Source organism: Anomaloglossus baeobatrachus, chromosome 9 (genome assembly GCF_048569485.1).
Source record: "Anomaloglossus baeobatrachus isolate aAnoBae1 chromosome 9, aAnoBae1.hap1, whole genome shotgun sequence".
Taxonomy (NCBI): domain Eukaryota; kingdom Metazoa; phylum Chordata; class Amphibia; order Anura; family Aromobatidae; genus Anomaloglossus; species Anomaloglossus baeobatrachus.
The window spans coordinates 192,521,929-192,543,771 of NC_134361.1; the positions used below are offsets into that span (position 1 = coordinate 192,521,929).

Genomic DNA, 21,843 nt, shown 5'->3' on the forward strand with positions numbered 1-21,843 from the left:
AGGAGTCCAGCTGGATGCATGATCATTTTAGGTGTCCAGCTGGATGCATGATCATCTTAGGATTCCAGCTAGATGCGTGATCATGTTAGGTGTCCAGCTGGATGCATGATCATCTTAGGAGCCCAGCTGGATGGATGATCATCTTAGGGAGCCCAGCTGGATGGATGATCATCTTAGGGAGCTCAGCTGGATGCATGATCATCTTAGGTAGCCCAGCTGGATGGATGATCATCTTAGGGAGCCCAGCTGAATGCATGATCATCTTACGGAGTCCAGCTGGATGCATGATCATCTTACGGAGTCCAGCTGGATGCATGATCATCTTACGGAGTCCAGCTGGATGCATGATCATCTTACGGAGTCCAGCTGGATGCATGATCATCTTACGGAGTCCAGCTGGATGCATGATCATCTTACGGAGTCCAGCTGGATGCACGATCATCTTACGGAGTCCAGCTGGATGCGTGATCATCTTAGGAGTCCAGCTGGATGCGTGATCATCTTAGGAGTCCAGCTAGATGCGTCATCATCTTAGGAGTCCAGCTAGATGCATGATCATCTTAGGAGTCCAGCTGGATACATGATCATTTTAGGAGCCCAGCTGGATGGATGATCATATTAGGGAGCCCAGCTGGATGCATGATCATCTTAGGAGTCCGGCTGGATACATGTTCATCTTAGGAGTCCAGCTGGATGCATGATCATTTTAGGTGTCCAGCTGGATGCATGATCATCTTAGGAGTCCAGCTGGATACATGATCATCTTAGGGAGCCCAGCTGGATGCATGATCATCTTACGGAGTCCAGCTGGATGCATGATCATCTTACGGAGTCCAGCTGGATGCATGATCATCTTGGGAGCCCAGCTGGATGCATGATCATCTTACGGAGTCCAGCTGGATGCTTGATCATCTTACGGAGTCCAGCTGGATGCATGATCATCTTGGGAGCCCAGCTGGATGCATGATCATCTTACGGAGTCCAGCTGGATGCTTGATCATCTTGGGAGCCCAGCTGGATGCATGATCATCTTACGGAGTCCAGCTGGATGCGTGATCATCTTAGGAGTCCAGCTGGATGCGTGATCATCTTAGGAGTCCAGCTAGATGCGTCATCATCTTAGGAGTCCAGCTAGATGCATGATCATCTTAGGAGTCCAGCTGGATACATGATCATTTTAGGAGCCCAGCTGGATGGATGATCATATTAGGGAGCCCAGCTGGATGCATGATCATCTTAGGAGTCCGGCTGGATACATGTTCATCTTAGGAGTCCAGCTGGATGCATGATCATTTTAGGTGTCCAGCTGGATGCATGATCATCTTAGGAGTCCAGCTGGATACATGATCATCTTAGGATTCCAGCTAGATGCGTGATCATCTTAGGTGTCCAGATGGATGCATGATCATCTTAGGAGCCCAGCTGGATGGATGATCATCTTAGGGAGCCCAGCTGGATGCATGATCATCTTACGGAGTCCAGCTGGATGCATGATCATCTTACGGAGTCCAGCTGGATGCATGATCATCTTGGGAGCCCAGCTGGATGCATGATCATCTTACGGAGTCCAGCTGGATGCTTGATCATCTTACGGAGTCCAGCTGGATGCATAATCATCTTGGGAGCCCAGCTGGATGCATGATCATCTTACGGAGTCCAGCTGGATGCTTGATCATCTTAGGAGTCCGGCTGGATGCATGATCATCTTAGGAGTCCAGCTGGATGCTTAACCCCTTTACGACCGCCGATACGCCTTTTAACGGCGGTAAATAAGGGTACTTTTTCCGATCCGCCGCTTTTTAACGGCGGTCGGAAAAAAGGGTCTAGCGCCCCCCAGAGTCAGAAAATTTCCGGGGTCTCAGCTGCCGGGGGTAGCTGAGACCCTGGAGATCATGATTCGGGCCGGTTTTTCCGGTCCCCGCTCACCTGATGACCGGTATACACCGTATACCGATCATCAAGTTATAGTAAATGACCGCGCCGGTAAAAAATGATTTATCTCCCATCTGGCATGATCAAACATGCCAGATGGGAGATAAATCTTTTTCCCGGTTCCCTCCGGTCCCCCGGTGTCCCCAAAGTGCCCCCCCCGACCCCCAACCCCCTCCCGAAAATCCAAGATGGCCGCGCGCACCGGCGATCACAGCAGCGCGCCGGCCACATTTACAGTGTTCCTATGGTTTCTGTCGCATGTGCCATAACACATACGACAGAAACCTGCTCCCTAGGCCCCGCCGGGTCCCCCCCTACCCCCCCTGGTGTCCCCCGGTGTCCCCCGGTGTCATACATACCTGTCGGAGCCCTGATCCCCCGCGGCCCCCTCCTCCGGCTCCTTCTCAGCAGACTCCGGTCACATGAGCAGAGCGCAGCTGTCAGCTTCCTGTGTTCAGGACGCTGGCTGCTGCACAGAGTCTGCAGCTGTGACCCGGGGAGGGTGGGTGCAGATTCTTTGCACCCACTCTCCTAAAATGGAGGGTCTGCCCTCCTAGAAAATGGGGGATACGTTCCCTGAACGTGTCCCCCATATTCTAGAAGGTCCAGAGGCGACGTGGACGTCCAAATGGATTATTGTGGATTTTTTTTTTTTCTTTTCAATAAATTGGTCAATCAGGGAATGTTTGGGGGAGTGTTTTTTCAAATAAATTTTTTTTTGTTGTCAATTTTTTTTTTATTACTGTCAATTAGTTATGTCGGGTATCTGATAGATGCCGTGACATAACTAATTGCTGGGCTTGATGCCAGGTGACATTACACACCTGGTATCAACCCCATTCATTACCCCGTTAGCCAACGCACCAGGGCGCGGGATGAGCTGGGGCGAAGCGCCAGGATTGGCGCATCTAATGGATGCGCCACTTCTGGGGCGGCTGCGGCCTGCTATTTTTAGGCTGGGAAGAGTCCAATAACCGTGGCTCTTCCCATCCTGAGAATACCAGACCCCAGCTGTCAGCTTCACCTTGGCTGGTGATCTAATTTGGGGGGACCCCACGTTTGTTTTTTTTTTTTAATTATTTATTTATAAATAATTAAAAAAAAAAAACAGCTTGGGGAGCCCTCCAAATTGATCACCAGACAAGATGAAGCTGTCAGCTGTGGTTTGCAGGCTACAGCTGTCTGCTTTACCCTAGCTGGCTATCAAAAATAGGGGGGACCCCACGTCATTTATTTTAATTCTTTTTTTTTTTTTTGGGCTAAATACAAGGCTAGGCATCCTTTAGTGTCACATGAAAGGCAGGTAAGGGGAGCTTCCTCGTTCCTGTGGCGTCACACATAGCGATGTGTGCTGCCGCAGGAGCGACGAACTACATCGTTACTGCTGCAGTAACGATAATCGAGAATGGACCCCCATGTCACCGATGAGCGATTTTGCACGTTTTTGCAACGATGCAAAATCGCTCATCGGTGTCACACGCAGCAACATCGCTAATGCGGCCGGATGTGCGTCACCAATTCCGTGACCCTAACGACTCCGCATTAGCGATGTCGCAGCGTGTAAAGCCCCCTTAACAGTGAGAAATTTTTTGATACAGCAACAGTTTTGTGAAGTACCTGTGGATTCAAAATGTTTACTATACTCCTGAATAAAATCCTTGAGGGGTCCAGTTTCCAAAATGAGGTCACTTGTGGGGGGTTTCTGATGTATAGGTGCCCAAGGGGCCCTGCTAATGTGACATGGTGCGCGCAATTTACTTCAACTTTTCCAAAATTCAAATGGTGCTCCTTCCATTCCAAGCCCTCCCATTTATCCAAACAAAGGTTTTTGGCCACATGTGTGGTATCCCTGCGCTCACAAGAAATTAGATAACAACCTGTGGGGTACACGTTTTGTTGTTGCCTCTTGAAAAAGTGAAAAATGTGTCGCTAAATCAACATTTTTGTGAAAAAAATGAAAATTTCAATATGGCAACCTAAGCTTATCAAATTCTGTGAAGTATTCGTGGATTCAAAATGCTCAATATACACCTAGATTAAAGCCTTGAGGGGTCTTATTTCCAGAATGGGGTCACTTGTGGGGGACCTCCACTGCTTAGGCACCTCAGGGGTTCTCCTAATGCAACATGGCGTCCGCTATTGATTCCAGCCAATTTTGCAGTCAAATTGCACTCCTTCTCTTCTGAGCCCTGTAGTGTGCCCAAACAGTTGATTTCCACCACATACAAGATATCAACAAACTCAGGAGAAATTGCGCAATAAATTTCATGGTGATTTTTTTCCTGTTACCCTTGTGAAAAAAAAAGCTACCTGGTTGAAGTAACAATTTTGTGGTAAAATTTTATTTTTTTATTTTCATGGCTCAACGTTATAAACTTCTGTAAAGCACCTGGGGGTTCAGGGTACTCACCAAACATCAAGATAAATTCCTTGAGGGGCCTAGTTTCCAATATGGGGTCACTTGTGGTGTTTTTTTGCTGTTTACGTACCTTAGGGGTCCTCCAAATGCGACATGGTGCCCGCAATCTTTTTCAGCCAAATTTCCTTTCCAAAATTCAAATATTGCTCCTTCCGTTCCAAGCCCTCCCATTTGTCCAAACAAAGGTTTCAGACCACAAGTGAGGTATCACCGCGCTCATAAAAAAGTGGGTAACAAACATTGGGGTCACATTTTTGGAATTACCTCTTGAAAAAGTGAAAAAATTGATGCTAAAGCAACATTTTTGAGAAAAAAATGAAAATTTTCAATGTGACAACGTAACGTTATCAAAATCTGTGAAGTACCTGTGGATCCAAAATGCTCACTATACCCCTAGATAGAAGCCTTAAGGGGTCTAGTTTCCAAAATGGTGTCACTTGTAAGGGGTTTCTGCTGTTTAGGTACCTTGGCGGACATGTAAATGCAACATGGTGCCCGCAATCTATTTCAGCCAAATTTGCTTTCCAAAATTCAAATATTGCTCCTTCTGTTCCGAGCCCTCCCATTTGTCCAAACAAAGGTTTCTGACCACATGTGGGGTATCGGCGCGTTCATAAGAAAGTGGGTAACAAGTTTTGGGGTTCATTTTGTTGTGTTATTTCTTCTAAAAGTGAACAAATTTGGGGTAGAGCAACATTTTAGGTAAAATTTTATTTTTTGCTTTTTTTCATTCCACTTTGCTTTAGTTCCTGTGAAGCACCTGAAGGGTTAATAAACTTCTTGGATGTGGTTTTGAGTACTTTGAGGCGTGCTGTTTTGAGAATGGTGTCACTTTTAGGTATTTTCTGTCACTTAGGCCTCTCAAAGTCACTTCAAATGTGATGTGGTCCCTAAAAAAATGGTTTTGTGAATTTTGTTGAAAAAATGGGAAATTGCTGATGAACTTTGACCCCTTCTAACTTCCTAACCCCAAAACATTTTGTTTCAGAAATTGCGCTAATGTAAAGTAGACATGTGGGAAATGTTATTTATTAACTGTTTTGTGTGACATAACTCTCTGGGTTAAGGGCATAAAAATTAAAAGTTTGAAAATTGCAAAATTTTCAAAATTTTCATCAAATTTCCGATTTTTTCACAAATAAAAGCAAAAAATATCGTTCTAAATTTATAACTATCATGAAGTACAATATGTCACGAAAAAACAATGTCAGAATCACCGGGATCCGTTGAAGCGTTCCAGAGTTATGACCTCATAAAGTGACACTGGTCAGAATTGCAAAAAATGGCCTGGTCATTAAGTACAAAACTGGCTTCGTCCTTAAGGGGTTAAAATGATTGTGCAGTAATTACACAGGCCTCATTGAGCCTGAGATATTTTTTTACATTTTTTAAGTAATGTAGACAGTTTGTGAAATCTGGTGAAAGATCCACTTTAAAGAAGCGAACATTGGCAGGTGCCCTTGAAAACATACTACACCCACGATCAGGACTCTCAAGTCCATGATAGTGGCTAGGGAGAGATAAGCTCTGCGTCACTGAAATATGTAGGTGCTCGGAGGTAAATACAGCAAAAAACAAGGAATAACCCCGGCACACTACTACTCCCAAGAAAAGAGTCAATGGGTTTAGATATGCAAATTTTATCTTTATTGATCAAAATTAAATTGGTGGATGCGTAATATGATTCGTCCGAAAAGTCGACGTTTCGGCCTTAAGCCTTCGTCAGACCGGACATTATCATAATAATATGGTAGTATGGAGTCATATGAAGTACATTCTCAGCAAAATGCGTGTGCACTCAGCATCAGTATTATGCTGAAATAGATTCTGTGGCAATATATATGGACCGCGGGTCTGTCAGTCGTATGTTGTATATAATAAACTATGACCTTGGAAGGGGCTCGGTGGGCTCAACGACCATAGCCGATACGGTGGCACCAGGTAAATTAAATTGTCGTCTGGTAAGACAATAAGGGTACGCTACGTTTTCAGTGCTATGCGCAGGTATACTAGGATCCCGGTTGGCTCAGTAGTATGGTTATCGTCGGTATGCCATTGGTATGAACTTCTTAAATGAATAAAGCCGTGGTGGGAGAATAATAAATTCGAACCCTAATGGGGTAGCCAGGTGTGCGATATCACCGGTAGGACCGGAGGGGACTGTGGCCAAAACAATACGGTGCTGGAGCCGGGCGTGCGGTCTGTGTGAAAATCTCCTGTCCTGCGCAGGACAGGAGATTTTCACACAGACTGCACGCCCGGCTCCAGCACCGTATTGTTTTGGCCACAGTCCCCTCCGGTCCTACCGGTGATATCGCACACCTGGCTACCCCATTAGGGTTCGAATTTATTATTCTCCCACCACGGCTTTATTCATTTAAGAAGTTCATACCAATGGCATACCGACGATAACCATACTACTGAGCCAACCGGGATCCTAGTATACCTGCTCATAGCACTGAAAACGTAGCGTACCCTTATTGTCTTACCAGACGACAATTTAATTTACCTGGTGCCACCGTATCGGCTATGGTCGTTGAGCCCACCGAGCCCCTTCCAAGGTCATAGTTTATTATATACAACATACGACTGACAGACCCGCGGTCCATATATATTGCCACAGAATCTATTTCAGCATAATACTGATGCTGAGTGCACACGCATATTGCTGAGAATGTACTTCATATGACTCCATACTACCATATTATTATGATAATGTCCGGTCTGACGAAGGCTTAAGGCCGAAACGTCGACTTTTTGGACGAATCATATTACGCATCCACCAATTTAATTTTGATCAATAAAGATAAAATTTGCATATCTAAACCCATTGACTCTTTTCTTGGGAGTAGTAGTGTGCCGGGGTTATTCCTTGTTTCATGATAGTGGCTACACGTCAAGTCGTCTTCAGAAGGACTACCTTGCCCAGTTGGCAGATGTGGTCACATAACTGACTACTAAAAGCCAATATCGGTCATACCACACTAGAAACAGCTAATGTGGACTGGTTGAATAATTGCCTGTCATCTTCTTGCATCCTTATGTCAGTTGCACTATATTTCCATAATTTTAATTATTTAGGGGCTTTAACTATATTACTCACAAAAAGTTCGGGATATTTGGCTTTTGGGTGAAATTTATGGAAACCGTAAAAAGTTCACTCCACAGTGATATTTTATTATGTAAGTTGGCCATTTAAGTAAAAGCAATGAATAGGGATTTTTTCATCTCAAACAATTTATTGAAACAAAAGCCAACAACAGGGGTGGGTATAACCCCCATATGTCAATGTCTCAGTAACTTGTCGTGTGGCCTTGAGCATCAGTTACAGCTGACAACAACGCCTCCTGCTGGTCACAAGTGGATTTATTGTCTGCGGAGGCATGGGATCACACTCTTCTTGAAGGATGCCCCCCACAGGTCATTGAGGTTCTCTGGTACAGCGTTACGGCCTCTACACAGCGGCTCAGCTGATCCCATAGGTTTTCTATGGGATTCAGGTCTGGAGACAGTGCAGCCGCTCCATTTGAGGTCCCCCAGTCTCCAGTTGCCGTTCCATAATGAAGTGACCTCGATGAGCTGGAGCATTGTCCTCCATGAAGATGACATTAGGCAGGTGTTGTTCATGCAGATGCACAATGACTGGATTAATGATGATATTCCAGTAGTAGGGGCTGTCAGTGTACCATTCACAGTGTGGGGCAGTTGTGTACTTACTAGACACACCGGCCCACACTGTAACAGCACAACCACCAAAGTCTCGTCTGGTGACAGTGTAGCGCCCTGGAGAACCAGGTGCAAGCACTTTTAGGCCCCCACATTACACCAGTCCCCAAAGGGTTACATCAGCTGACCTGAAACCCTAGTCACCCCCCCCCCTCAGGGCAAGACAGGCACACCAGTGGGCGTGACCAGGCGGTTGGGACACGCCCACCTAGGGGTCTAGACAGCCCAGGGCGGAAAAACAAAGAGAAGAGTTTGTAGTTCAAGTTGAGAGGAGGTGGGCTAGAGCTAGGTGTAGCTCCAACAGATAGGGAGTTCAAGTTGAACGGTGCCAGGGTCGGAGCCCTGGTACCTTGGCTAGCTGGCAAACGGTAGCCATAGTCTGCAGGAGATGGGAAGACGGCTGCGGGGATCCAGAGTGGACTGGGACAGGGTAGTGGCCCGCCGGTGCAGCCACCGGAGAACCGACCGGAAACCATACGCACAGAAAGGGGGTACTCTGACCCTGAAGCTGGGACTGAAACCAGCGGCCTAGCTAATTAACCGATAGGTTGGGACAGGACATATAATCCTGCCCTCAAAGTCCCAAAAAGTAGACAACCACCCACAGCAAGGGTTAGTGGACACCGCCAGGGCCTGTAGATCCCATGGGTCAGCGTCAGACGGGCACGGCTCGCAAACAAAGAACCGGGAGCAGGAACCTGCGTTACACACCAGGCAGTCCCATCTATAGAAACAGTGCAGAGGAGAGAGAGTAGACTACCACACCCGGGTGAGGAAGTAAATACACCCGTCTGCGGAGGCCGGCCACCATCATTTTGGTTTACTACAGGACTTGTGTACTTCTTCTCATCGTGAGTAACATCCCCGGCCTGGCCGGGTGCGCCGGTCCCTGCACTACTAATCCTGAGCGTAAAGACACTGGGCCCCGAGGCATCCATCCCTACCCACGGATGGGTTAACAACCAGCTGCCATTACACCTCCCCGGGCCTCCCAAAGCTGCAGCGGTGGTGCCGTACCTCACCACACACCGTGGGTGGCGTCACAGACAACCTCCCTTGTAAATAAAACCCCCCCTTTTTCACTTGTGGGCGGCGGAGCGCTGCTCGAGCCCGGGTTTGGTTGCCACTCGAGCCACGGAGAAACCCCGGATCCGAGCATCACCGAGCCGCGACAACAGCAGTGGCTGATGCATAACGCTCTCCTTGACATCTCCAACATCATTGGGGGCCATGATTTCTGCTCTGCGTGAATCGACTTTCATCAGTGACCAGCACTGGTCCATCATCCAGCGTAGATGACACCTGTGCCTGATGGTGCAGTCAGGTACCTTGCAGGTAATGTAGCACGCAGACCACATTGATGTAAACTATTTTGAATGGTCTGACGTGACGCTTGGTGCCTCTTACCTCCCTTAAATGTGCCTGGAGTTGTGCCTCATTCATCATCCGGTTCTGAGGGGCATTGTTCACAAAGAAATGGTCATCAATGTGGGATGTGGCCAAAGGACGTCCACTTCTCTTTCGGAAAAGTCGAAAACATTAAGACCAACACGATCCAGCCGTAGAAAATTAAAATTTCTTTATTCTTTCCAAATTAAAATACAAGACACTTCATCACAACAGTACAGAGTATAATGTTAGATAAAATGGCAACGTGTTTCTGACCTGATCTGGACCTTATTTACTGCCTTTCGGTGACTCTTCCAGTCTCTCTGTATCTCTGTTGCAACCTGCTGGTGACACTCTAAGCTCAGTGGCCACTTCCGTCTGAGAACATCCTGCTTGAAGTCTCTCAATGGCGCGGGTACTGCTGATCAATAGTTAGGTCTCATCTAGTCTTATGATTAGGACTGTGTAATACCAATCCTAATTGAACCCCCAAATTTATTGGGCGATTCATGGATCAAACACCTGGTGTGAATTTTGCCATTAAGCTCTTTGATAGAGAACAACAAATTGTCTGGAAAGTCCTGAAACATTGAATTGTTGGACATTATTATTTATTATTATAGCGCCATTTATTCCATGGTGCTTTACAAGTGAAAGAGGGTATACGTGCAACAATCAATCATTAACAATACAAAACAGACTGGTACAGGAGGAGGGAGGACCCTGCCCGCGAGGGCTCACAGTCTACAGGGAATGGGTGAGGGTACAATAGGTAAGGACAGAGCTGGTTGCGCAGTGGTGTACTGGACTGAGGGTTATTGTAGGTTGTAGGCTTGTCGGAATAGATGGGTTTTCAGGTTCCTGTTGAAGCTTTCCACGGTAGGGGAGAGTCTGATATGCTGAGGTAGAGCGTTCCAGAGTATGGGGGATGCACGGGAGAAATCTTGTACGCGATTGTGGGAAGAGGAGATAAGAGAGGAGTAGAGAAGGAGATCTTGTGAGGATCTGAGGTTGCGTGCAGGTAGGTACCGGGAGAGTAGGTCACAGATGTAGGGAGGAGACAGGTTGTGGATGGCTTTGTAGGTCATGGTTAATGTTTTGAACTGGAGTCGTTGGGCGATGAGAAGCCAGTGAAGGGATTGGCAGAGTGGCGAGGCTGGGGAGTAGCGAGGGGAGAGGTGGATTAATTGGGCCGCAGACTTTAGGATAGATTGGAGGGGTGCGAGAGTGTTGGAAGGGAGGCCAGAGAGCAGGAGGTTGCAGTAGTCGAGGCGGGAGATGATGAGGGCATGCACTGATGTTAATGAGCATCCAAGAGTTTAGAGAAGGTCACATTAAGGGCACCTAGAAAGTTCAGAGAGCATCTTGGGATTTCAGCCAAAAACCAAATATCCCTAACTTATATATATACGATTTGTGTCCTCCAGCTTGCGGCCTCAGCAGGCGATATCCACCTATATACATAAGTGCCCGTATTAGCCTCGGTGTTGCCTCCAGTGTACACAATGCACACAATATACGGCTTTTAGTACAGGTTGCTCCTGTGCATTATCCGCAGCTGCTGTAATTTAGATGACACTGAGAGCTGCCTTTCCAGAAGCCTCACTCTAAAGTTGTTTTTTTGCTAAAGGCGAAATGATGGTGGCGAGGGTCCCCTGTGCCCCAGAACATCTGGGAGACCTGGCTGTCGCAGGCATGGATCTCTCCTGAGTTCACCCCAAATTGAGAAGCCAGGGCATCATTTGGGGATACAAAGTGTGTGATGAAAGGGAAGTGATGGAGGGGGATCTCAGCATAGCGAACTCATTAAAAAGCGTAAAATTAATTCCGATATTTTCCAGGAGCACATGACTCGCATCCAGCGGATCCCGAACTCCGTAAATGCTTAGCACGACGGTTTCCTAGCAAATGAGTAGGTGTCTGGATTATTAGCACATTCATGAGATTCAGATATCCGCATTGTGCGCTTTGAAGTCAAGAAATGTGCTAAAAACTGTCAGTCTATTATACGCATATATATACAAAGCCCGCCGTGTAATACCCAATGTAAGTAACCCTATTAAAACCAGCGCTGCGTCCTCCTCCTCCAGGAATAAATAAGAAGGTAACACAGCCTTTAATGGAACAACAGCAAAGAAATCACTTTGGCAGAAGTGCACGCGTCTTTCTTAAGGGCGTACCCGGGTTTTAATTATCTAAATGTAAATACTTAACGAATTTTACTTAGAGTAATGAGCTAGAGTGCATACTACATAAATGAGATGTTCTAATTAATCTTGTATGAACTAGTGCTTTAAAGGGATGCTGGGTGAATCCCACAAACCCTGGGCTCGTGCCAAATTGCTAATCAGCCTTTCAGTTCATACATGGCTTCCCTTAATAAGCGGAGATAACGTTCCGCGAGCATTTCAGGAAATAAATCCCCTCTTATTCCCAGCGATACGTGCGAAAAAAAAACCCCCAAAACATTTCACTTCCAAAATCCCAACTCTCGCCGCAGGCATTGGTGGATCGTCAGCTTTCTCGTGCATTCAGTTCCTATTGATTTTGAGCATTTATCTGGTAATAATATTTTTCAGCTCCTTTTCTTTACTAATGGAAAAGAATAATTTCTCATGTGCTCCGCCTGAAGGTGCATTTATCTTTACCAATAGGATTAAATTATAATTTGAAGGGGGTTTTCCAAGATTAGAAAAAGGGTATGTTCCCCCCTATCATCAGGATACTAGACCCCCCCCCACTAAAACCATGCCATTTAATGATGATTACATCCATATTCTGCTTGTAGTATTTAATTTGAAAATTGTAGAGAAATCCAACCTTGAAGTTTTAAGTGCATGGGGCGGAGACTGCACTTCCAGCACTCATGTCACTCTTCTTATGTCCCCGCCCACTTTCGGTCTTAGACTGCTAGGTCACTCTATTGTGTGGATATTACTCTCCTTAGTGCTAGAGACTGGTAGCCATCCCAGGCCCTGGATTGGTGGTCTGCACAGGAAGCATGTAGTCTCCATCAGATGACTCCAGCCGATTGCCCGGGGTCCAGCGTCAACTTCCCCTTGCACTGTGTGGCGGCTCATTTCTCCTGCAGTGACCCTTTGATACAATGTATAGTGTCAGTGTGTAGCTTGTATAACAGTGTTTAATAACTCAACGCACAGCCTTTAATGTCTAAACCACGGGCAACAAAAGTGAGTACACCCCTAAGTGACAATGGCCGAATTGTGCCCAAAGTGTCAATATGTTGTGTGGCCACTATTATTTTCCAGCACGGCCTTAACTCTCCTGGGCATGGAGATCACTAGAGCTTCACAGAAGCCGGTAGATCCTCTTCCATCCTCCATGATGACATCACGGAGCTGGTAAATGTTAAGAGACCTTGCGCTCTTCAACCTTCCGTTTGAGGAGGCCACACAGATGCTCCTTATGGTTTAGGTTTAGAGACCCTTGGCCAGTCTAGCTCTTTACCCTCAGTTTCCTTAGCGAGGCAGTGGTCGTTTGGAGGTGTGTTTGGGGTCTTTGGAATATGAAGGGAGGGGATCCTGCTCTACTCCAGTAAATCACAGAATATTTTGGCATTCATAGTTCCCTCAATGAACTGTAGCTCCCCACAGCCGGCAGCACTCATGCAGCCCCAAACCATGACACTCCCACCACCATGCCTGACTGTAGGCAGGACAGGACTTGTCTTTGTCCTCCTCACCTGGTCTCCACCACACACGCTTGACACCATCTGAACCAAATAAGTTTATCTTGGTCTCATCAGACCACAGGAAATGGTTCCAGTAATCCATATTCTTAGTCTACTTGTCATCAGCAAACTGTGTGTGGAATTTCTTGTCCATCTTTAGAAGAGGCTTCCTTCTGGGACAACAGCCATGCAGACCAATGGGATGTGCAGCGTATGGTCTGAGCACTGACAGGCGGTCCCCCTACCCCTGTAACTGCACTCATAAGTCTATTTTGAAAAGATGAGCTCTAGATATGACGCGGAGTTCGTACACTCAACTTTTCGACCATGGCGAGGCCTGTTCTGAGTGAACCTGTCTTGTTAAACCACTGTATGGTCTTGGCCACGATGCTGCAGCTCAGTCTCAGAGTGGTGACAATCTTCTTATAGCCTCAGCCATCTTTATGTAGAGCAAGAATTCTTTTTTTCAGATCTTCAGAGAATTCTTTGCCATGAGGAGCCATGTTGATCTTCCAGTGACCAGTATGAGAGAGTGTGTGAGGGATAACACCAAATGTAACACCCCTGCTCCCCATTCACACCTGACACCTTGTAACACTAATGAGTCACATGACAATGTGGGAGAGACAATAGTTAATTGGACAAATTTTGGTCATTTTTACTTAGGGGTGTACTCACGTTTGTTGCCAGCGGTTTAGACATTAATGGCTGTGTGTTGAGTTATTTAGAGGACACCAAATTTACACTGTTATACAAGCTGCAAACTGACACTGTACACTGTATCAAAGTGTCAGATCTTCAGTGTTGTCCCATGAAAAGATAGGACAAGGACGGTTGACCGTGTAATTGATACATGGGCACTGGGTTTATTACAGCCAATGTACTTTCAAGTATGGAAATCAGTCTCTTATTAGTAGTTTCCCTCGAATTTTACCTTTTTTGACTTTGCTGTTCCGGAACGAATATTAGTTTTAGCTTTTGTTGTATTTGTATAAAAGCAAATCTCCATAATCTATTGGAAGCTAGCTCCATCTAGATCTAATATCTACAAGATCTGGTATTCTCTACCTCTGCATTTACCAGATGATTAATGCACGGAGCACAAAGAACCACTATTTTGAGCTCTGTTTAACCTGAAACCACCTTTTAGCTGAATGCGCTCTGCAGCCATACACCATTGTGGTTGTGTAACCATCCATGAGTATTTACCCCTGCATTGGCTTATAAGCCAATTTTCTGTTAACCATGTCATTTCTTTATAACCCATCGCTAGAACTAATACATCCAGTGTCCAGCACACTCATTTCGAGGCTACGTTTCCATTGCTTTGTTAGATACCTGAATAAAATGTGGTACTGACACTCAGTGAGGCGTCACAGAACATTAATGGCTATGTACAACCTGCACACAGAATTGTATTCTTAGTTTGCTTCCTAAAGTAACTGTCCATTCTAAGGCTGAAAGGTGACTATATATTTCTCATGTATTCTCACGCTCACCGGCGCCCTCTGTTTTCCTCCCTCTTTCTCTCCTGCTCCCTGGTGCCCTCTGTTTTCCTCCCTCTGCCTCTTCTGCTCCCCGGTGCCCTCTGTTTTCCTCCCTCTGCCTCTTCTGCTCCCCGGTGCCCTCTGTTTTCCTCCCTCTGCCTCTTCTGCTCCCCGGTGCCCTCTGTTTTCCTCCCTCTGCCTCTTCTGCTCCCCAGTGCCCTCTGTTTTCCTCCCTCTGCCTCTTCTGCTCCCCAATGCCCTCTGTTTTCCTCCCTTTGCCTCTTCTGCTCCCCGATGCCGTCTGTTTTCCGCCCTCTGCCTCTTCTGCTCCCCGATGCCCTGCTTTCCTCCCTCTGCCTCTTCTGCTCCCCAATGCCCTCTGTTTTCCCCCCTTTGCCTCTTCTGCTCCCCGGTGCCCTCTGTTTTCCTCCCTTTGCCTCTTCTGCTACCCAGTGTCCTCTGTTTTCCTCCTTCTGCCTCTCCAGCTCCCCGGTGCCCTCTGTTTTCCTCCCTCTGCCTCTCCTGCTCCCCGATGCCCTCTGTTTTCCTCTCTCTTCCTCTTCTGCTCCTTGGTGCCGTCTGTTTTCCTCCCTTTGCCTCTTCTGCTCCCCAGTGTCCTCTGTTTTCCTCCTTCTGCCTCTCCAGCTCCCCGGTGCCCTCTGTTTTCCTCCCTCTGCCTCTCCTGCTCCCCGATGCCCTCTGTTTTCCTCTCTCTTCCTCTTCTGCTCCCTGGTGCCCTCTGTTTTCCTCCATCTGCCTCTTCTGCTCCCCGGTGCCCTCTGTTTTCCTCCCTCTGCCTCTCCTGCTCCTCGGTGCCCTCTGTTTTCCTCCTTCTGCCTCTCCAGCTCCCCAGTGCCCTCTGTTTTCCTCCCTCTGCCTCTCCTGCTCCCCGATGCCCTCTGTTTTCCTCTCTCTTCCTCTTCTGCTCCCTGGTGCCCTCTGTTTTCCTCTCTCTGCCTCTTCTGCTCCCCGGTGCCCTCTGTTTTCCTCTCTCTGCCTCTTCTGCTCCCTGGTGCCCTCTGTTTTTCTCCCTTTGCCTCTTCTGCTCCCCGGTGCCCTCAGTTTTCCTCCCTCTGCCTCTCCTGCTCCTCGGTGCCCTCTGTTTTCCTCTCTCTTCCTCTTCTGCTCCCTGGTGCCCTGTTTTCCTCCCTCTGCCTCTTCTGCTCCCCGGTGCCCTCTGTTTTCCTCCCTTTGCCTCTTCTGCTACCCAGTGTCCTCTGTTTTCCTCCTTCTGCCTCTCCAGCTCCCCGGTGCCCTCTGTTTTCCTCCCTCTGCCTCTCCTGCTCCCCGATGCCCTCTGTTTTCCTCTCTCTTCCTCTTCTGCTCCCTGGTGCCGTCTGTTTTCCTCCCTTTGCCTCTTCTGCTCCCCAGTGTCCTCTGTTTTCCTCCTTCTGCCTCTCCAGCTCCCCGGTGCCCTCTGTTTTCCTCCCTCTGCCTCTCCTGCTCCCCGATGCCCTCTGTTTTCCTCTCTCTTCCTCTTCTGCTCCCTGGTGCCCTCTGTTTTCCTCCCTCTGCCTCTTCTGCTCCCCGGTGCCCTCTGTTTTCCTCCCTCTGCCTCTCCTGCTCCTCGGTGCCCTCTGTTTTCCTCCTTCTGCCTCTCCAGCTCCCCAGTGCCCTCTGTTTTCCTCCTTCTGCCTCTCCAGCTCCCCAGTGCCCTCTGTTTTCCTCCCTCTGCCTCTCCTGCTCCCCGATGCCCTCTGTTTTCCTCTCTCTTCCTCTTCTGCTCCCTGGTGCCGTCTGTTTTCCTCCCTTTGCCTCTTCTGCTCCCCAGTGCCCTGCTTTCCTCCCTCTGCCTCTTCTGCTCCCCAATGCCCTCTGTTTTCCTCCCTTTGCCTCTTCTGCTCCCCGGTGCCCTCTGTTTTCCTCTCTCTTCCTCTTCTGCTCCCTGGTGCCCTCTGTTTTCCTCCCTCTGCCTCTTTTGCTCCTCGGTGCCCTCTGTTTTCCTCCCTCTGCCTCTCCTGCTCCCTGGTGCCCTCTGTTTTCCTCTCTCTTCCTCTTCTGCTCCCTGGTGCCCTCTGTTTTCCTCCCTCTGCCTCTTTTGCTCCTCGGTGCCCTCTGTTTTCCTCCCTCTGCCTCTTCTGCTCCCCGGTGCCCTGTTTTCCTCCCTCTGCCTCTTCTGCTCCCCGGTGCCCTCTGTTTTCCTCTCTCTTCCTCTTCTGCTCCCCAGTGCCCTCTGTTTTCCTCCCTCTGCCTCTTCTGCTCCCCGGTGCCCTCTGTTTTCCTCCCTCTGCCTCTTCTGCTCCCCGGTGCCCTCTGTTTTCCTCCCTGTGCCTCTTCTGCTCCCCGGTGCCCTCTGTTTTCGTCCCTCTGCCTCTCCTGCTCCCCGGTGCCCTCTGTTTTCCTCCGTCTGCCTCTTCTGCTCCCCGGTGCCCTCTGTTTTCCTCCCTCTGCCTCTTCTGCTCCCCGGTGCCCTCTGTTTTCCTCCCTCTGCCTCTTCTGCTCCCCGGTGCCCTCTGTTTTCCTCACTCTGCCTCTTCTGCTCCCCGGTGCCCTCTGTTTTCGTCCCTCTGCCTCTCCTGCTCCCCGGTGCCCTCTGTTTTCCTCCGTCTGCCTCTTCTGCTCCCTGGTGCCCTCTGTTTTCCTCCCTCTGCCTCTTCTGCTCCCCGGTGCCCTCTGTTTTCCTCCCTCTGCCTCTCCTGCTCCTCGGTGCCCTCTGTTTTCCTCCTTCTGCCTCTCCAGCTCCCCAGTGCCCTCTGTTTTCCTCCTTCTGCCTCTCCAGCTCCCCAGTGCCCTCTGTTTTCCTCCCTCTGCCTCTCCTGCTCCCCGATGCCCTCTGTTTTCCTCTCTCTTCCTCTTCTGCTCCCTGGTGCCGTCTGTTTTCCTCCCTTTGCCTCTTCTGCTCCCCAGTGCCCTGCTTTCCACCCTCTGCCTCTTCTGCTCCCCAATGCCCTCTGTTTTCCTCCCTTTGCCTCTTCTGCTCCCCGGTGCCCTCTGTTTTCCTCTCTCTTCCTCTTCTGCTCCCCGGTGCCCTCTGTTTTCCTCCCTCTGCCTCTTTTGCTCCTCGGTGCCCTCTGTTTTCCTCCCTCTGCCTCTTCTGCTCCCCGGTGCCCTGTTTTCCTCCCTCTGCCTCTTCTGCTCCCCGGTGCCCTCTGTTTTCCTCTCTCTTCCTCTTCTGCTCCCCAGTGCCCTCTGTTTTCCTCCCTCTGCCTCTTCTGCTCCCCGGTGCCCTCTGTTTTCCTCCCTCTGCCTCTTCTGCTCCCCGGTGCCCTCTGTTTTCCTCCCTGTGCCTCTTCTGCTCCCCGGTGCCCTCTGTTTTCGTCCCTCTGCCTCTCCTGCTCCCCGGTGCCCTCTGTTTTCCTCCGTCTGCCTCTTCTGCTCCCCGGTGCCCTCTGTTTTCCTCCCTCTGCCTCTTCTGCTCCCCGGTGCCCTCTGTTTTCCTCCCTCTGCCTCTTCTGCTCCCCGGTGCCCTCTGTTTTCCTCACTCTGCCTCTTCTGCTCCCCGGTGCCCTTTGTTTTCCTCCCTCTGCCTCTCCTGCTCCTCGGTGCCCTCTGTTTTCCTCTCTCTGCCTCTTCTACTCCCCGGTGCCCTCTGTTTTGTTTTCCTCTTTCTGCCTCTTCTGCTCCCCGGTGCCCTCTGTTTTCCTCTCTCTGCCTCTTCTGCTCCCTGGTGCCCTCTGTTTTCCTCTCTCTGCCTCTTCTGCTCCCCGGTGCCCTCTGGTTTCCTCCCTCTGCCTCTTCTGCTCCCCGGTGCCCTCTGTTTTGTTTTCCTCTTTCTGCCTCTTCTGCTCCCCGGTGCCCTCTGTTTTCTTCTCTCTGCCTCTTCTGCTCCCTGGTGCCCTCTGTTTTCCTCTCTCTGCCTCTTCTGCTCCCCGGTGCCCTCTGTTTTCCTCCCTCTGCCTCTTCTGCTCCCCGGTGCCCTCTGTTTTGTTTTCCTCTTTCTGCCTCTTCTGCTCCCCGGTGCCCTCTGTTTTCCTCTCTCTGCCTCTTCTGCTCCCTGGTGCCCTCTGTTTTCCGCTCTCTGCCTCTTCTGCTCCCCGGTGCCCTCTGTTTTCCTCCCTCTGCCTCTTCTGCTCCCCGGTGCCCTCTGTTTTCCTCTCTCTGCCTCTTCTGCTCCCTGGTGCCCTCTGTTTTCCTCTCTCTGCCTCTTCTGCTCCCTGGTGCCCTCTGTTTTCCTCCCTCTGCCTCTCCTGCTCCCCGGTGCCCTCTGTTTTGTTTTCCTCTCTCTGCCTCTTCTGCTCCCCGGTGCCCTCTGTTTTCCTCTCTCTGCCTCTTCTGCTCCCTGGTGCCCTCTGTTTTCCTCCCTCTGCCTCTTCTGCTCCCCGGTGCCCTCTGTTTTCCTCCCTCTGCCTCTTCTGCTCCCCGGTGCCCTCTGTTTTCCTCTCTCTGCCTCTTCTGCTCCCCGGTGCCCTCTGTTTTCCTCTCTCTGCCTCTTCTGCTCCCCGGTGCCCTCTGTTTTCCTCCCTCTGCCTCTTCTGCTCCCCGGTGCCCTCTGTTTTCCTCCCTCTGCCTCTTCTGCTCCCCGGAGCCCTCTGTTTTCCTCCCTCTGCCTCTTCTGCTCCCCGGTGCCCTCTGTTTTCCTCCCTCTGCCTCTTCTGCTCCCCGGAGCCCTCTGTTTTCCTCCCTCTGCCTCTTCTGCTCCCCAGTGCCCTCTGTTTTCCTCCCTCTGCCTCTTCTGCTCCCCGGTGCCCTCTGTTTTCCTCCCTCTGCCTCACTTGGATCAGCAGTGTGGTATGTCATGATGCATCCTTGTTTGTAATCTTACATTATTGTTACTTTTACATTTTTTCTAGGCATGCAACGAATTCACTACCCATGTGATGAATCTCCTGAGAGAGCAAAGCCGGACGCGTCCCATCTCCCCCAAAGAAATTGAAAGGATGGTGGGCATTATCCACAGGAAGTTCAGCTCCATCCAAATGCAACTGAAACAAAGCACGTGTGAAGCTGTCATGATCCTGAGGTCGAGGTTCCTTGATGCCAGGTCAGTGCCGGGTTGTCATTGTCACTTTTGCTGAGAAAAGGAAATAATCGAGACAAAAATAAATGGCTGAAAATTCATTTTTTTTCATTGTAATTTTGACTCCAAATTCTCAAGAGTCTTTATGTTCTACTTTATGTTCTACTATTTCCAGAACACAATGTGGCACCAAGACTGCGCGGAGGTAGCCAAAACGGCAAACTGCTAGCCATTCGATTATCACATCACTGATCACAGGCCGACTAAGTGTCAGGGAAACTCCAGAGCTCAAAATGCACCAATTTATCACATAGACTTCCACACTTGAGTAAATAACATAAAAATTACACAGAAAATGTTCCGGCTGTGTGAATTGCTTAACTTAGCAAGCGAAGCGTAACACGGAAAGTTACTTGGAAGCATCGCGTTAACTCTTTCCAACACCCATTATCGGCGGGTAGTAAATGGTACTCGTGCTGACGGATAGGAATGGAAGTAGAACGGAGAATATGAGAGCAATGAGATCCTAGCAGCCTGAGGCAGGCAGTTTGCCGAATGCCTTATGGCACAGTAGCCCCGAGGCCTGCACATTTCAAGGCTTCCCACAGGGAGGTTGTCTGAATCCTATGAAACATGTATAACTGCCTGAGTGTGAACCCATCTGTGCTGGGAACTATATCCGGCAATCCTCGGATGGTTACATCAAGGCCGAAACACAAAAAGGAGAAGAAAAGTCCTTAGGACAAGGTGAAAGTCAAGACAACAGCACCACGTATGGGCAGTAAGGCGTAAAGAAAAGCGAGTGTCCACCACATTGCCTCAGGAACAACCCCCCCTATATAGACCTATAAAAAGGGTCGTCCAGTTCAGAATGGTTTAAAGGGAATCAGTCACCTGTTTTTTACCATGTAATTCAAGAACAGAATAATGTACTGGGCTGTGATTTGCTGTTTCAATACAATCAATGTTTTATCAGAAGGAGATTATCACTTCAGGACAACTGGTCTGTGCCTCCTATCCAGCCACACTTCCAGAACTGATTAGCAGCTCTCTGTCACTATACAATGCACACAGAAAGCTGTGATGTGGGTGGAGTTATACAAAGCTCAACAACAGAGCTCTACTAGATCTACAGCAGAGAGAACAGTGATTCTATGACAACTGCTGCACCCAGTAAACTAAGTGATATATCAATGGAATCAGGCTCTCTGTGTGTGCTTGGGGTTATACAAAGCTCAACAACTGAGCTCTACTAGATCTACAGCAGAGAGAACAGTGATTCGATCACAACTGCTGCACCCAGTAAACTAAGTGATATATCAGTGGAATCAGGCTCTCTGTGTGTGCTTGGGATTATACAAAGCTCAACAACTGAGCTCTACTAGATCTACAGCAGAGAAAACTGTGATTGTACCACAACTGCTGCACCCAGTAAACTAAGTGATACATCAATGGAATCAGGGTCTCTGTCTGTACTGGGGGATATACAAAGCTCAACAACTGAGCTCTGTTAGATCTACAGCAGAGAAAACTGTGATTGTACCACAACTGCTGCACCCAGTAAACTAAGTGATACATCAATGGAATCAGGGTCTCTGTCTGTACTGGGGGATATACAAAGCTCAACAACTGAGCTCTGCTAGATCTACAGCATAGAAAACTGATAGTCTACTGGGTGCTGGAATGGTGATACAGTCAGTTTTCTCTGTTGTAGATCTAGCAGAGTTCGGTTGTTTAGCTTTGTATAACCCCGAGCACACACAGAGAGCCTGATTCCATTGATGTATCACTTAGTTACTGGGTGCAGGTGAAACAAAGTGATACATCAATGGAATCAGGCTCTCTGAGTGTGCTCGGGGTTATACAAAGCTCAACAACTGAGCTCTCCTAGATCAACAGCAGAGAAATCTAATTGTATCACCATTCCTACATCCAGTAAACAAAGTGATACATCAATGGAATCAGGCTCACTGTGTGTGCCCGGGGTTATACAAAGCTCAACAACTGAGCTCTGCTAGATCTACAGCAGAGAGAACTGTGATTCTATCACAACTGCTGCACCCAGTAAATTAAGGGATACATCAATGGAATCAGGCTCTCTCTCCCTACATCATACTGCTCTCAGATTACAAAGCAAAAATTTGCTGATAGATTCTCTTTAAAGTAATAAACAAAATTGACCTTAATTGGCTGAGAGGAACTAAAAAAAAAGACATAACTCTCCCATTGTACTGTCAGAATGAGCTCACTGACAGATTCTCAGTTAACCCAGTTTGTAATCAGGAATAGGCAGCGCAACATA

General features: G+C 48.7%; 1 protein-coding gene across 2 annotated transcripts in view; it reads left to right on the top strand.

The window, feature by feature from the left end:
• Positions 1 to 21,843, top strand: part of PBX3 (PBX homeobox 3) — a 346,663-nt gene that overhangs the window by 298,264 nt on the left and 26,556 nt on the right. For both annotated transcript variants that reach the window (XM_075324160.1, XM_075324161.1), the window contains exon 4: positions 19,375 to 19,565. In XM_075324160.1, the coding sequence (XP_075180275.1) occupies positions 19,375 to 19,565 (191 nt within the window). The remainder of the gene's footprint in view (positions 1 to 19,374; positions 19,566 to 21,843) is intronic.